A 16270-nucleotide genomic window follows, 5' to 3' on the forward strand; every position below is an offset into this window, starting at 1 on the left:
CCAGTGTTAGCAAATGTGTACTATTGTAAACCAGACGTGGTAGACTAAACCTGAACTCCATCATATACATGCAATTCTCACAATGATGTGTGATGTGTGTTTTTATGTCTGCTTTAGAGGACACATTGCTGAAAACAGGAAAAAATCACAATTATTGACAAGGACTATTTTGTTGTTAAAGAAAAAACAATTACAGCAGAAGTATGAAAAATGTATGAAAACAGAATAAACAGAAATTAAGTCAGTTACATTTGCAGACATTCTTATACTCATCTTGTGGAGAACTTCTATTAAATTACATCTTCAAACTGAGTGGTACTGAATCAGTGATGCTGATTAAGTGATTTCACATTTAAGCATTTTCCACAAAATAATTATGAGTCTTCTTTTAGCGTATCATAGACAGCTAAAATAGATGGCAAAGTAATTAATTTCTGAGTAAATTAATCCTGCCTGGTATATCATAAGTATCCTAAACGATGCAAAAAGGTGAGTAATTCGGAGTGTTATAAAAGCAAATAAGGTATTTACATCCTGCTTCTTGCATAATCGGTGCAGGGATTGTTAATATAATGAAACATTGCATCAAATTTTGGATTAAAAGTCCACCAGACTTATCATCATGTCTGTGACAGTGGCCAGTGACAAACTTTTAGATGAACACAGGAACAGAGTGAAGATAAGTTAATGCATTTTCTCCCAAGTAACCAGCGATAGGACGAGAGGAAATGGCCTCAAGTTGCGCCAGGGGAGGTTTAGATTGGATATTAGGAAAATTTTCTTTACTGAGAGAGTGGTCAAGCATTGGAACAGGCTGCCCAGGGAGGTGGTGGAGTCACATCACTGGAAGTGTTCAAAAAACGTGTGGATGTGGCGCTTCAGGACATGGTTTAGTGGGCATGGTGGTGTTGGGTTGATGGTTGGACTTGATGATCTTGAAGGTCCTTTCCAACCTTAATGATTCTGTCATTCTGTGTGATTCTGTGATTCACTGTCCTCCGCTCAGCCCTTTATCAATTTTTCTTTGTCCTGTTACAGCTGCAATAGAGTTAATTTTCTTCACAGAAGCTGGTGTGAGACTGTGTTTTCAGTTTGGGATGAGGAAATGTTGATAACGTGCTGATATTTTGGGTTGTTGCTGAGCAGTCAAGGACTGTCCAGCTTTTCATGCTGGCCGGCCAGCAAGAAGGCTGGGAGTGCACAGGAAGCTGGGAGGGGACACAGCCAGGACAGCTGACCCAAACTGGCCAAAGAGATATTCCATACCATATGACGTCATACTCAGTATATAAATCTGGGACAAAGAAGAAGGAAAGGGTGGAGGGACGTTTGGACTTATGGTGTCTGTCTTCCCAAGAAACCATTACGTGTGATGGAGCCCTGCTTCCCTGGAGGTGGCTGAACAGCTGCCTCCTGATGGGGAGTACTGAATGAATCCCTTGTTTTGTTTTGCTTGCGTGCACAGCTTTTGTTTTACCTATTAAACTGTCTTTTTCTCAAACCATGAGTTTCCTCACTTACTCTTACAGTTCTCTCCCCCGTCCCACTGTGGGGGAGTGAGCAAGCGGCTGTGTGGTGCTTAGTTGCCGGCTGGGGTTAAACCACAACAACTGATATTTACTTTTGGTATCTGTAGAGTCCTGTGGTGATATGTTCCATAATTATCTGGTTTGTGTGAAAGTATTTACTTTTATATTTAAAAAATTTTCTGTATATCCTCTGGTTCTGGTTCTTACATTGTTGAGAAACAGTAATTCTTTCTTAATTTCCTACATTTCTCCGTGCTTTTCTTTTTCATATACTTTTATCATATTCCCAGTTCAACTGCATCTTTTTTAAAATGGGGACTCCTTATCTATATAGAGGACTACCGCTCTTCTGGTAAGACCTGTTCCTTTGATCCTCCCATCACCTCTCTGTGTATGTTCTCCAGTTTGAGAATCTTTTTGGATAGGTACATGGCAGAACTATATGCAGTGTTCAAAATATGGAAGCTCCATAGATTTTTGCAGTTGCTTAATGACATTTTCCATTTTGTTCTCTATTCCTTATCTAATAATTTCTGACTTCTTTTTGCCTTTTTGTCTGTACATAGCACTGAACTTCTGTCTTCAGAGAATCAGTGACACCAGATTTCTTTCTTCTGTTGTTTATGAAGTCATTTAGACCCAATATTGTGTGTATTTAGTTAGGATTATTTTTTCCCATATGCATGCCTTTATATCTGTCAACACCGAATTTCATCTTAAGTGAATATCTAGTCACTCTACTTCATGAGATAAATTTGTAACTTTTTAACCCTATTTCTAATTTTTACTACCAATTTAAAATTGTGTTGTCCAAAAACACTGTGGACAACAATGTTGTTCACCTCTTTTCTAGATCAGTGTGTATATGATGAATAGTACAAATCAAATCCCAACATGCACTTTTGTAGGATACCCCCTAATATCTCAGAGAAGGAGGATTTTGAGAAAAGTATTGAGTCGGGCTTGCAGAAATTTTTACAAGGTGATCCTTTCAACTAGAAGGGACTGTACAGGAGAAGATGCAGCATTTAAAGAGTTTCAGGGTGGCAGATAAAATGGGGACAGATTGTGATGAAGCCTTTAGCGTGTTATTTTCCTAGTCTGATTTTACTAATATTTGTAAGAGAACAGAGTAAACAATACCCAAAATCCCACACAATTTGGGGAGGGGGGAGTCTGTATGTTTGTCTGCTCTGCATTTTACCATATTTTTATCATTATACCAGCTCAATTCTCGCATCTTCTTGTGCCTTAAAATACCAACAGTTCCTAGCTAGTGTTGACTTTGTTCTGAACATCAGACTCCTCTTTTCCGAAACTGGTATATTATATTTTCTTTCCTCATATAGTGATGGTAACACTATTTCTGTGATAAGCTGATCATTTTTGCTTTCCCAACATAAAGAATTTCATCCTAGGTAATCGTCATGGGAGCTTCCATCTGTTTTATTTTTTCCTTTGGTTGTAGATCTCTCTTCCTTTAAGAAGGAGAAAATATCAGACAGTAGCTATGAAGTGTCTTTTCCATGAGTGAAGATGATCAAACATTTACATCTTTTTTCCCCAAAAAATTTACCTCAAATCTAAGAGCGTGAGTGGTGATGGCGATGTGAAGTACCATGGTTTTACAAGTTTCTTAAATCTTGTATAGCTAGAGCCTCCCAGGGATCAAGTGATTCAAGGAACGGATGAGTTGCAGAGACTGCAGCACTGCAGCACTTTCAGCAATATCTGAAAACTGCAGATGTAAAAAATGTTATATTCAGCTAAAGTTTACTTGACTAAGTCCAGTGGGTATTTTTGTTCACAGTACAAAAGTCTGGCTGGTATCACTCTCTTCCTGTAACAGTTGTTTTGGATTTGAACTTTTCCCACAAGACCTATTTCCAGAATTAGATTCAGATTGAGAAGTACTGTACAGTTGTTACTGTCATAAAAACAATCTGCTATAGCTTGACTATGGGACCAAAACCAAAAATGAAGGAAATGAGAAAATGTTAGTGTAATTTCTTTAAGAAAATTAGCTGACTTCTTATAAAATTTGAGTTTCATGTTGTTGGTGTAATAAGCAAGAACTCTGGCTTTCCTTGGGAAGAATACAGTTTTTACTGTAAATAAAGGACATTGCCGGCAACAGCAGGTGCTTTGGATGTGCACCCTTGTCGTGGTTTAACGGCAGCCAGCAACTAAGCCCCACGCAGCCCCTTGCTCACTCCCTCTATGGTGGGACGGGGATGAGAATCAGAAGAGTAAAAGTGAGAAAACTCATGGGTTGACATAAAGACAGTTTAACAGGTAAAGCAAAAGCTGTGCACACAAGCAAAGCAAAACAAGGGATTCATTCACCACTTCCCACGGGCAGGCAGGTGTTCAGCCATCTCCAGGAAAGCAGGGCAACATCACACATAACAGATACCTGGGAAGACAAATGCCCCCCCCCCCCCGCCTTTTTCTTCCCCAGCTTTACATGCTGAGCATGACGTATGATGTGGAATATCCCTTTGGTCAGTGGGGGTCAGCTGTCCCGGCTGCGTCCCCTCCCAGCTCCCCGTGCACCCCAGCCTGCTCGCCGGTGGGGCGGGTTGAGCAGCAGCAAAGGCCTTGACTCTGTGTGAGCACTGCTCAGCAGTAACGAAAACATCCCCGTGTTATCAACACTGTTTTCAGCACAAATCCAAAACATAGCCCCATACTGGCTACTATGAAGAAAATTAACTCTATCCCAGCCAAAACCCAAAGAACCCTACAGAGCATGGGGTTTTTTGTAATGCCACTGAGTGGCTGGTATATATTTCACCACATCGTGGATTTTCAGATACGGATCAGTATCACTATAATGTTGCCCAGGGCAATTCTCCGAGTAACTTTTGTTTTAAAAATTTCTAAGGAAGAATTGTTACCTGTTCACCAATACATTGTTCACATGCAGGCATTCTTGGAGAAAGTGCTGAGCTTGTGAGATTGACAGCAATTAAAGGTTTTGTGAATAGAGGTGGTACTCACAGGTCCACTGATGGGCAAGGGAAGGCCCCTATATACTTCAGGTTCCTGGCTTTAGTGAGTATGGAGTATCTAGATACCTAGTTCGATTGACAACTGGTTAAAGAGAAGCTGCTGATTCCAGCCTGAAGAGAGGGAAGTCTCATGAAGGAAAGCTGCTTCTACATGCCTTCCTGAAGCACTGCCCTAGTGCTGAGTTGTTCTGAAGTACTTTCCTATGGTCTGCACAGCCATGAGATAAAATAAGTACGATATGTGCCTTACGGATGAAGTTTCAGTGACCACACTATGGATGCTGTCATTGTCACTGTTCATTCAGGTTCTGGTTTCATAACCCAGCTAAGCTGGGAAGTGCCCAGTGGTTGGCAGGTGGTGAGAGTAACTGTATGTACTTTCAGCTTAAGGATAAAGAGGATCAGAAGAGGAGCCATGCATGGCTTAGTGTGTTGCTATCTGAGGGTGGAAAGAGGAAAAATATATCCATTTCATGTTGTCACTTTGATAAGCCTGAACTTACAAAGGACTTCCGTTAGGTTGTTCATGCATTAGAAGATACTTGTCTCAGTACCAGGGAAGATTATGGAGACGTTCATCTTAGAGGGCACTCATGTGCAGGACAACCAAGGGATCATGCACAGCCAGCATGGGTTCATGAAAGGCAGGTCCTGCTTGACCAACCTGATTTCCTTCTATGACCAGGTGACGCGCCTAGTGAATGAGAGAAAGGCTGTGGATGTTGTCTACCTGGACTTTAATAAAGCCTTTGACAGCGTCTCCCACAGCATTCTCCTGGAGAAACTGACAGCTCGTGGCTTAGACAGGTGCACTCTTCGCTGAGCGGCCGAGCCCAGAGAGTTGTGGTGAATGGAGTTAAATCCAGTTGGCGGCCGGTCACAAGTGGTGTTCCCCAGGGCTCAGTTTTGGGGCCAGTTCTGTTTAATATCTTTATCAATGATCTGGATGAGGGGATTGAGTGCTCCCTCAATAAGTTTGCAGATGACACCAAGTTGGGTGGGAGTGTTGATCTGCTCAAGGGCAGGAAGGCTCTGCAGAGGGATCTGGACAGGCTAGATTGATGGGCTGAAGTCAAATGTATGACGTTTTATAAGGCCAAGTGCCGGGTCCTGCACTTCAGTCACAACAACCCCATGCAACGCTACAGGTTTGGGGAGGAGTGGCTGGAGAGCTGCCCGGCGGAAAAGGACCTGGGGGTGCTGGGTGACAGCCGGCTGAACATGAACCAGCAGTGTGCCCAGGTGGCCAAGAAGGCCAACAGCGTCCTGGCCTGTATCAGCAATAGTGTGGCCAGCAGGAGTCAGGAAGTGATTGTGCCCCTGTACTCGGCACTGGTGAGGCCGCACCTTGAATCCTGTGTTCAGTTTTGGGTCCGTCTCTACAGGAAAGACATTGAGTTGCTGGAGCATGTTCAGAGAAGGACAACGAAGCTGGTGAGGGGTCTGGAGCACAAGTCTTATGAGGAGCGGCTGAGGGAACTGGGGTTGTTTAGTCTGGAGAAGAGGAGGCTGAAGGAAGACCTTATCGCTCTCTACAACTACCTGAAAGGGGGTTGTGGTGAGGTGGGTGTTGGTCTCTTCTCCCAAGTAACTAGTGATAGGACGAGAGGAAATAGCCTCACGTTGCGCCAGGGGAGGTTTAGATTGGATATTAGGAAAAATTTCTTCACCGAGAGTGGTCAGGCATTGGAACAGGCTGCCCAGGGAGGTGGTGGAGTCGCCATCTCTGGAAGTGTTCAAAAAACGTGTGGATGTGGCGCTTCAGGACATGGTTTAGGGGACTCGGTGGCGCTGGATTAATGGTTGGTCCTTTCCAACCTTAATGATTCTGTGATTCTGTGAAGATCTTGTCTCTGACAGACCACTCCTGCTGAGAAGCAAATAACTCTTATGACTAATTCTCCTGAAATCAAGTGTGACAGAAAATTTAGAAATGCAAGTCAATTTGAAATGTGTCTTGCTTGTGCAAAGTGTGTTAAGAGATCAAAAATACACTGTACTGTATGATGTAAATCCATTAACTGTATTTTATAGTGTCTCGGTGAAAGAGCTCCAGACAGTTTTACACACGTGAAGTGAAAATTGTTAGTGATTTGTCAGTTCCAGTGAAATCTTCTCTCCTATCATTTTTATTTATGTATTTAAACAGATGTAGCCTCTGATACAGTAGCTTACCATCACCTTTGTATCCAAGTAGTCCCCTTTAATTCAGTGGCAGTCCCCATGGATTAAGGTGCTGTTCACCTTAAATCAGGGCATTGGCAACTATCCCTTGATTATCAGATGCCGTTGAAAGGCATGAGTGTGAAATTAATTTTGAGTTTCCAGAAATGCAGGAATAATTGTAGATATATTACTTTATAATGTGGTTACAAACCAGAATACTGATCTAAACAACATGAAGACTATGTCTGCTCACTGAGTGTTGTTTTTTTTTCTTTTTTTTCCTCAACATTAATTTCTTAAGAAAATTGGCTAAAAAGCGGAAAGAGACATTGAGTAGTACACGGCAGGAAATGACAGTGATGGTGAATTCAATGGATAAAAGCTACACTGAGCAAGGCACCAACTGTGACGAAGCTTTCTCTTTCATGGACACGCACAATCTAAATGGGAGATGTAAGTTTTTTCTTTTCTTTTTTTTTTGAAGGTGGAAGAAAGGTGCAAATGGTTTTTAAGATATTCCTCATTACTCAGTCATGGAAAATCCATGGGACCCAGAGTTTCCCACTGTGCAGCACATTACAGTGTGTATTCGAATGAGCAAGACAGTCAGACATCAAGAATAGACTTCTTTAAAAATAATAAGGATAATTGAGCTTTTTTCTGTCCATCCTTTTCTTCTGCAGAACAGCAAAGACATTACTGAAACAGCTGTAGTTTTACCTTTCTCCAATCACTATTATCTTAAAAATTTTATATCCCTCATGCTGTCCCAAGTCCTTCAAATGCTTCCCCTGCTCACTTCTTTTTTTGTAGGCGAAATTTATTTTTGAATGTCATAACTTAATAATGGTGATCTGATTATCGTCTTATTTTCAATTCTAGATGATGCTCTTTCTGTTGCTTGTGCAAAGGAAGAACTCAGTGAAATTACCTGTTCTTCAATTTCATAAGAGATTCTCTAATATCCTGGATCTACCCTGAAAACAAATATAATTTGGGATATAAAATTTCCTGTATTAGAATTTTAGTCAAGGACTCACTCTGGGGGTTAGCACTAAGCAAAGACCAGGAAAAACAGTAGGTTTTTATAATTGTTAAAAAGAATGAAAAAAGAATGACTATGATCAAAAAACTTTCTTGGTTTTTGTACATCTTAAGGAACCTCAGTTTTTCTTGTATACCAGTGTTTTTGAACATCTGCAGAATTTGACAAAGATTGAATTTTGTTTCAAGTACTAACAGTATGCAAGGCCCAACTCCCACTCTTTAATAATATGCTAAGTAACTTATCTTTGACTAGCTGAATTTTACACTCTGTGAGGTTTATACAGTTAGACTTCTCTCAGCAGCATTATGCTAAGAATTTGCAGTGTTAGTTTTTGTTTGAGTTACTTTTGAAATAAATAGCTTTGAAATAGATCTTTCAAAATCTGACTTGCCTTTCTGGTGAGATGGTACCATTGCAGTTAATGAGATTGTTTACTTCTGTGAAGAGATCAAGAGGTTTGACTTCATCTTCCATCATTATGATGTAGTTTTCCAGTGGTGTTACTGAATGGTCACAACAACCAAAGAAGCTGCAATGAGTTCCTGGGCCTAAACCCTCTTGATGTAAACTACCTTAAACCAATTTGAAATTATTGGCATAGCAAGTATTTTATATCACTACAGGGCTACAACCTCTAATTAGACTTTCCATAAGATATTTGGTCACCAGAAGCAGCTGTCTAACAGTTTTTCGGAATAATCTTTGTGTAAGGCCTTATACTCAAGAGGTTTAGAACCTTCCTAATTCCTATGACAGTTTATTATCCTGGCTGCATTCTGTATCTATCTAGCCAGTTTTATTAGCTACAGCAGCCCTGACCTCAACTAATCTCTACAAAGGAATACTCAAAACGAATACCATTTTGTTCTTTCCATCCAGTGATTCAGGAGACATAATCAAAGGAAAGTGGTCTCAGATATATTGATTTATAGGATAAGTGATAACTGCCAGCATTATTTAAGCCAGTTTTCAGATAGCTCCATCTTAACAAGGACTGACAACTGTATACCCTAGAAGATCAACAAAAAAAAAAAAAAGGATGAAAGCCAGCAGGAGTAATCTTGCTCCTTCTCATCCAGCAGATCCTCTTTTCCTCAGTTCTACTTTCCTTTCACAAATTCATGTTAGTCTGTTTATAGGTATCCAGAATGTGCTTACATTCACTGATCCAACTGAATTTGAGCTGTGTAAACAAGCAACTAAGGCTGAATTTGCAATGAGCTTTGCTTAAAAGCCTTGAATGACTCTTTGGCTGAACATCCTGTAAAATGTTGTGATTAACTCCCACCTGTTGACTGTATCTGTACTTACAACAGTAATTCACATGATCTTTGTATGTTAGGGAACTAACAGAACTTAATTTGTTGCATTGGGCTTTCCCATAGGTTTCGCAAATGGTTAAATGATTAAATACCAATGTGAGTGTTGGACTATATATCGCTCCCTGAAAACCATTGTTGAACAAAGAGAAGTATTCAGGGCATAATAGTATCTGTGTACATATTATCCACCTGTCTGAACAAATCAAAAAAACAGGAGAGGAAAAAAATGAACTGTAGTAGAATATTTCCATATAGTCTTTACAGTATTATTAAGTAAGCTTATTAATGATCAAAGCTTCTGTCAAAAACGCCTGTTGTTGTTGTGATGTCTTTATTCAGGCATCAGTATTCAGGCTAATCTTATGATTTAAGATGTATATTTGTCATCACCGATCAAAATGCTTTCTCTGATGACATTTCTTTTTAGAGAATTGATCAAATTCAATGAGCTGTTTTATTCACTAGACACACCCAGTTTTCCCTAAGTCCTGATTCCAGTGCAACAAACACAACAAGAGGGACTCTAAACCAAGTCAATCACATACGCTGTATCACTCAGCTTAAATAGGCACTTAGCACTTCTCTGTCTCTAACCAGCTTTATTTCTCTTTGCAGCTGTATCTTCACCATCTTCATTTACAATGAAAACTAACACATTGAGCACAACAGTGCCTAATTCTTATTACCCAGGTAACCAATTTTTTTCTTGGTTTCCACCCTATATAGAACTTTTCATAATAAAAGCATATATAATTATGTTATTATACATCTTGACATAGAAATTTAATACATGTATAAGCAGCGTACTGGTTGCTTACCATAGCTCTCTGAAAGAAAACTCAGGAACATTTATCAATCATTTACTGTTCTCTCTCTTTTTACCTTTTCTGCATTGACCTGCTTATGATGTATGACAGATCCATTTGTGCCAACTGCAATTTTAGGTGAGAACATTTCCCTTTATCAAAGTTTATTGCTGAAGTAATTTAGAAAGTCACAGTTCTTGGGGTACAGACAATAGTATGCAAAAAGCTGGAGTTTTATCCTAAAGGTGGGGGTGGTGGGATTGGCTACACTGAGAATGCTAAGTACAGTTACCAGGCTTGATTACTACAGTCATAGTGCAAGTCAGAGGAGAAAAGAGAGAAATAATTTTAACAAGTGGATTTGCGAGGAAATGTTTATGCATGTATTTGGAGTGACACAAAAGAATTTGATTATCGCAGCAATTGAAATAGTTTCCCTCATTTTTTTTCTGTTTTATCTCAGAACTGAAGATGTCACTTCTTAAAAATAGCATTTTTTCCTAATTAGACTATTCATGATACAGAAAATCAGACAAAATACAGTTTTGGCCATCCACCAGCTATCATTTCTTCTCGCAATACCGCACAGTTTCTGCCATGCTTGTCAAAGTGAAGTTTCTGAAGAGAGATGTATTTTGAACCGTAAAATGATAACATGACACTTAGAGTATATAGTTTATTATGCATCAGGTGTCACAGGAATGAAATAAAACAGTAGAACTGTAGGTTAAAAATATACAGTTAAAGTGTAAAGCATTTCCACTAGGAATTTAGGAAGACCTGCTATTGTCCAATGTCAAAAAGAGAGAGGTTTCTGCACAGTGATAAAACAAGAAGCATGAGGCGCTGTTGCATTTTCAATGCTTAAGTAATTCTAACCGCTTTGTGGCTTGTATTCATTTACACCTCTTTCCCATACTAACTTTAAAATAAACAGGGAGATTTTTTTAAAAATAATAAGTCAAAATACAATACTGCACTGTAGCAAGAATTCAAACTCCAATGTTAAGGCTATCTGTTTACTCTTTTTACAATGATCATTCTTTTTACAACAAATATTTTTTTTCTCATCCTTTTTCTTCAAATTGCTGTAAAAAATATAAGACCCCTTAACTGATTCCTGCCCATAAACTGTAAGGTAAACAGGCTTAAGTAAAAGTAGAATGAAGCGTATAAGAAGTAGAAGTTTAGGAAGGTGATCTTGAAAATTTGTTATTGTGAAAGAATATTTAGCGCAGTGTGTTTCAGTGTGATAACTTGGAGAAGTAACTTGTGCATTTTTATACATTATGTAAATCTGGAAGAAGGTAATGGTAGTGACTGTAACAATATAACAATCTGCATGCAAATGAAATTTGCAGTGCCTTTTAACTGCCTGAGATGTTAGATTTTTTTTGTGTGCTTTAGCATTCATTCAACGCTTCATCCAGTAGATGTTCTTTCTGACCTTGTGGGTGGGCAAGGAGAAAAATACTATTATCAGGAGAAAAACTTTGAGATTTCCTATCTGAATTATTAAGTTTTAGTTAATGGTTTCTCTGATTTTTTTTTTGTGATCCTTGACTATATAATAATGATGGTAAAATTATTTGTTAGCTTTTTGTTCCACAAGAAATAATCTCTAAGCAAGTAATACAGATATCAGACAAACACACACTGGGGTAAAAAATTCTTTGCTTTTACTAAGTCTGTAAAATCTTGAATTACTTAGATATATATTTTATGGTCTACTACAGCAATCTGTGCTTGCTCATCTCAGAAAATCTTCCAGTTATTTCACTATGGAAAATGAATATTTTTGTAACCTTATATGTTAAAAATGTAGTACCCTTTTATAAGTGGTGTTCCGTTCAGACCAAATCTTTTCTCCCAACATGTCTTTATGACTCTCTAAATAGGAATGGTGTTTTATCTGAGGTAAATCAAATTAGCTGTGCTTGAGTCAGTAGAGGAATATAATTATTAACACAATATTCTGGGTTTTAATTGCAACTAATACCTGCTTTTGCTGTCTTCCAATGTCCAAGGAAGTTGTGTTAGACTGCACAGTCAAGCCTGTAGTTAGAACTAAATGAACTTTTCAGTGTGACCTCCAGTGAAGTGTACAGGTCTGGTGAATGGTTGAGTTTGATTTTCAAAATCTGCTAGAAAGGCCACAACACACTTAACATTTCCAAATTTATGTACAGCAAGATCTTTGGACTATTCATGCAAACTAGTAACTTCTTAGCCAGGTGGAAAAAAAAAAGACTGATAATTAGTGGTGAACTCTTTAAATGATGCAAAAGGCAACAGTCTGACTTCTCAGTTTCAGATATGAGAAAATTTTCTTAGATTTGAGGGAAAACTTAGCCTAATAACCTAAGTGAAAGCCCAAGATTTAAAAAAACACTTAACATAACAGTGGCTAAATTTATAGTTGCTGAGCATGAGAGTAGATTGTGTTTGTCCAGTTGGAGAAGGAAAAGAGTCTCAGCCCAGAAAAGATAATGGGCTGGGTTTCCAGATACCTTCCATGGCATGAATTCATATAACTAGTAAATAAATACATTATTTAATAGGTGTTGTACAGCTCTATGGGAATGAATAAGTGGAGAATATAACAACTGCAGCTGTAGTTAATTTAAGCTGAACAAATTTCCCGTTGCACATAAACACTGCATCTGGAGGAGCTCACTATCTGAAAAATAGTGGACTGTTATGCCTGAAAAGCTCATGCTGCAGTGCTCAAAGGCAAAGCAAAAAAACTATAATATAAGTGGCTCCTAATGTACCATGTAAACCAAAGATTGAAATCACTTCATTTAAAACAACTTAAAAGATCACTCTCAGAGAGAGAAAAATAGTTTAAATGTAGCTGTAAGAGATAAAGAAATGGAGAGAGGAAAATTAGTCTAAAACAAAGGAGCTCACGAGAAAGAGATTCATAAGGATTAAACTGCTGCTTTCATAGCACAAAACCCTGCTATGTGATAACTTTGCCTTCATCTTGGTTACTAACAGTCTGTGTTACAAGGAATTCTGTAGTTGGCAAAAAACCCCCAAGTTTTCCAACCTGTTTCTAAAATTGAAAGAAGCCACCCAAAAAATCATGATCAACTTCCTATACTTTTTTTGTCTTTTGTGTCTTAGCCACCTTGTAGTTTTCAGGTGCCATTTCAACAGCAACATACTGTACCTGCACTTGTATACCACGCTTCATGCCATGCATCCCAAGGTGCTCTGCAGTACAATTTTATCACACATTAGGCAAAAGTTGTCAAATTTTATAACTAAACAATGAATCCCGTTCCTCTGCATAAGATCAGCTTAGCAAACTGACAGGAAAAATAGTGAAATGCCCATACTCATACCCATAAATTTTTCTCTGTTGTTTTTGATTTAGGTTTAAATGCACAGTTCATATTGACTGTATGCTTACTGAGGACCAGATTTCCTGTGTCTTAGTATCAGTGTGAATTGAAAGAACCTAAAATTGTCCTTGAAATATGATTCATTGAGCTTTGTGGCTTTAACATCAATTTTCCATGGTCTGACTAAGACCAGAATCTCACCTTTAATGAGGTGTGGTAGTATTTTTGGTGAATCTAGGACCTTCTCATCCAGAGTATTTGTGGAACTTTCCGCTATAATATATCTAACTTATGAATATGGAAATATTGTTTTAATGCTTCCCTTTCATACCACATATTTTACAACATAATATTTTAATAAATATAGTATTTTTATAAATCCCTTTGTTTGGAGTACAGCTAGTGAGGAGTAGTTTGAATAAGTCTCAGCACCACATCTACAATTTCAACTAAAAATCAAAACCTCTTTGAGAATTATTATTTGGGTAAACAGAAAAAATATTTATGATGACACTTGGACCTCAGAATTCAGGTTGTTTTTTCTCTTTTCAAATCTGAGCAAATTTTTAAAATTTCATCTAAACAGGAAGAAAGTCATATTGCTTCCTTAGGTAGAGCACACTTTCACATCTATCTATTTACTGCTAAGTGTAAGTTTTCATCTCAGTTGCATCTATGTGAATTGACTCACAGTAAGATACCTTGGTTTCAGTACATTTAATTTATACTGTGAAACTGAGATCAGAATCTGACTCATTTAGGAAATCACTCTGTAAAGACTAAATTACAAACATAAAATTACCTGTAATTATTAATGTAGTACTGTTGCTTATGCCCTGTTTCCTTTTTCTCCTCCTCTTTTTTTCTCCTGATATGTATCTTCTTAAAAGTGCCAATCAATGGTAAGTTGCCCATTTGCCCCATGGAAGAGATGTGGAGGGTTGGGAGAGTATGTGTCTCATAAAAATTTTAACCAGCCCACTGGGTTCTCCTGTTTGTTGGCTTGCATGTCAGTTGACATATAACATTCCATGCCTAATGCGATGGCTCATGATATATCACGGTCCTAAAGCATGTTCAGCAGCCAGTCAAGACATTTTTCCTGATCACATGATCCTTTGCATTTGTCCTCTTGTAGTTTGTCTCCAAATGTTGTATCAGATCTACATTTCCATTGCAGTCCTAGCTTGATGAAACCATGAGCCATTTTGTGCATCTTTTTATTTTGCTCACTCCAAACATTTGCTCTAAATTCGCAGTGTAAAATACAGCACTTCAGTAATCTAAGAAGAATACAAGTCCAATTTCATTCCATGGGACTTGTTGAAGTTTCAGAATGAAACTTCTATGCCGCTTAGAACCAAATGCCTAATTTAAAACCTGTTTGTAATCAGATAGTGATATTTAAAACAATATTAGAGTTCGGACTGCTCTGCAATGCTTCCATTGTAGAACCATGGACTTTGCCTCATTCCAATCAGTCTTGCAATTTCCCTGTGTAAACTGCTCCATGGATTTACTGTTCTTCTGGTGTAGCCTTCACAGACAGAAGCGATACTGATGGTGTAAGATTTCTGCCATTCCTCTAGAAATCTGTGTAATTTATATTTCTATTAATAAGTGAAAATGAGTCAGTACATTATGAGATACTCTTTTTCTAGATGAAACCCATACGATGGTCAGTGACACAAGCAGCCTGGTCCAATCCCACACCTACAAGAAGCGAGATCCAGTGGATGTGCCCTACCAGACCGGACAGCTTCATCCAGCCATCCGTGTAGCTGACTTGCTACAGCACATCACCCAAATGAAGTGTGCAGAAGGCTATGGGTTCAAAGAGGAGTACGAAGTAAGTGTCAGGTCTAATGATATGATTATTACGTCTTCTGCACTGTTGGCTTTATCTGTCTGCTACCTGTACCACAGAACAGGAAAAATAACTACTCAGCCGAGTAAGCCAGCTGCTGTGTGAGGAAAGATACTGAATGGAAAGGATCATCTCCACAGTGAGCACATTGTCTGATTGTAACCAGCCAGGATGAGGAGTGAGACATAAAAACCTTTCCTGGAAATCTCTGCCTCATTCTAATTGCATAAAACTGTATATTCAAAAAACAGGTCCACTAGCATTCTCCCAGAACTTGCCATATTTTTCTTTCACTGTTGAAGAATATAGCTTTTTTCCAAAGTTCTACATCACAGATTGTCTAATCACAGTTACGCTGTAACACGATATTAGCTTAGAAATCAAGTTCTACAAGCACTATTTCTTGGAATAATAGTATTCATCATGGAGAGGAAGTGCGCAAATCTTGAGAGAGGCCCATAGGGCTATAAAATTTATTCTGTGCTGCCTGGACCGTTTCCCACTAGCTGGAGGCTATCTCTAATCCTCATTATTTTTCATATGAATTTGTCGTCTCTCTTTTTTCTTTTTTTTTTAGCCAACTTCTGTTTCTTCATTTCATGCTAGAGTGACCTGTTACTCCCTGTTAACCATCTTTGTTTTAAATGTCATGACCACTACACCCTGGCAAATGCTTAGGAACGCAGCATATTGCACTGCACATCCTGTCTTCCTTGTGAGATGAGTCAGTTTACTAAGTGTAAAAAAAAAAAAAAAAAAAAGCAGAAATTGCTCTCATGTCCAAAATTAAGGGTAGTATTATGCCTGACTGCAAAAGCTTAGTTTTATTGAAAAGTCTCAAGAACGCACCACTCCTCATCCAAATCATATGTTTGAATGAACAGAGACTTATCAACCTGGGTTCCTTGTGTAATGTGAGGGAGGATTTGAGACCATGTAAAATTTGCTTATATTTTAATATAATAAAATAAATAAAATAAAATAACAATATTTTAATTGTTAGGGTGTAAAAATGAATGTCCTTTGTCCACTTTTCTCTGCCTTTTAGCTCAGAGCTTAAGGAGTTTATTCTTGTGAACGATTCTCACATACTTGAACTCTAATATGGGATGATAAGATGCCTACAGCAAGTAGTTTCCCACAAGTTTACAATTCAGTGGATTTG

General features: G+C 38.4%; 1 protein-coding gene across 1 annotated transcript in view; it reads left to right on the forward strand.

The window, feature by feature from the left end:
* Nucleotides 1-16270, forward strand: part of PTPRM (protein tyrosine phosphatase receptor type M) — a gene marked incomplete at its 3' end in the record, with an annotated part of 489914 nt that overhangs the window by 383216 nt on the left and 90428 nt on the right. The window contains exons 16-19 of the mRNA XM_082014808.1: nucleotides 7011-7162; nucleotides 9695-9769; nucleotides 9997-10023; nucleotides 14900-15087. Coding sequence (XP_081870934.1) covers nucleotides 7011-7162; nucleotides 9695-9769; nucleotides 9997-10023; nucleotides 14900-15087 — 442 coding nt within the window. The remainder of the gene's footprint in view (nucleotides 1-7010; nucleotides 7163-9694; nucleotides 9770-9996; nucleotides 10024-14899; nucleotides 15088-16270) is intronic.

The sequence above is a fragment of the Phaethon aethereus genome (genome assembly GCF_964289735.1).
Source record: "Phaethon aethereus genome assembly, chromosome: 2".
NCBI classification, from domain to species: domain Eukaryota; kingdom Metazoa; phylum Chordata; class Aves; order Phaethontiformes; family Phaethontidae; genus Phaethon; species Phaethon aethereus.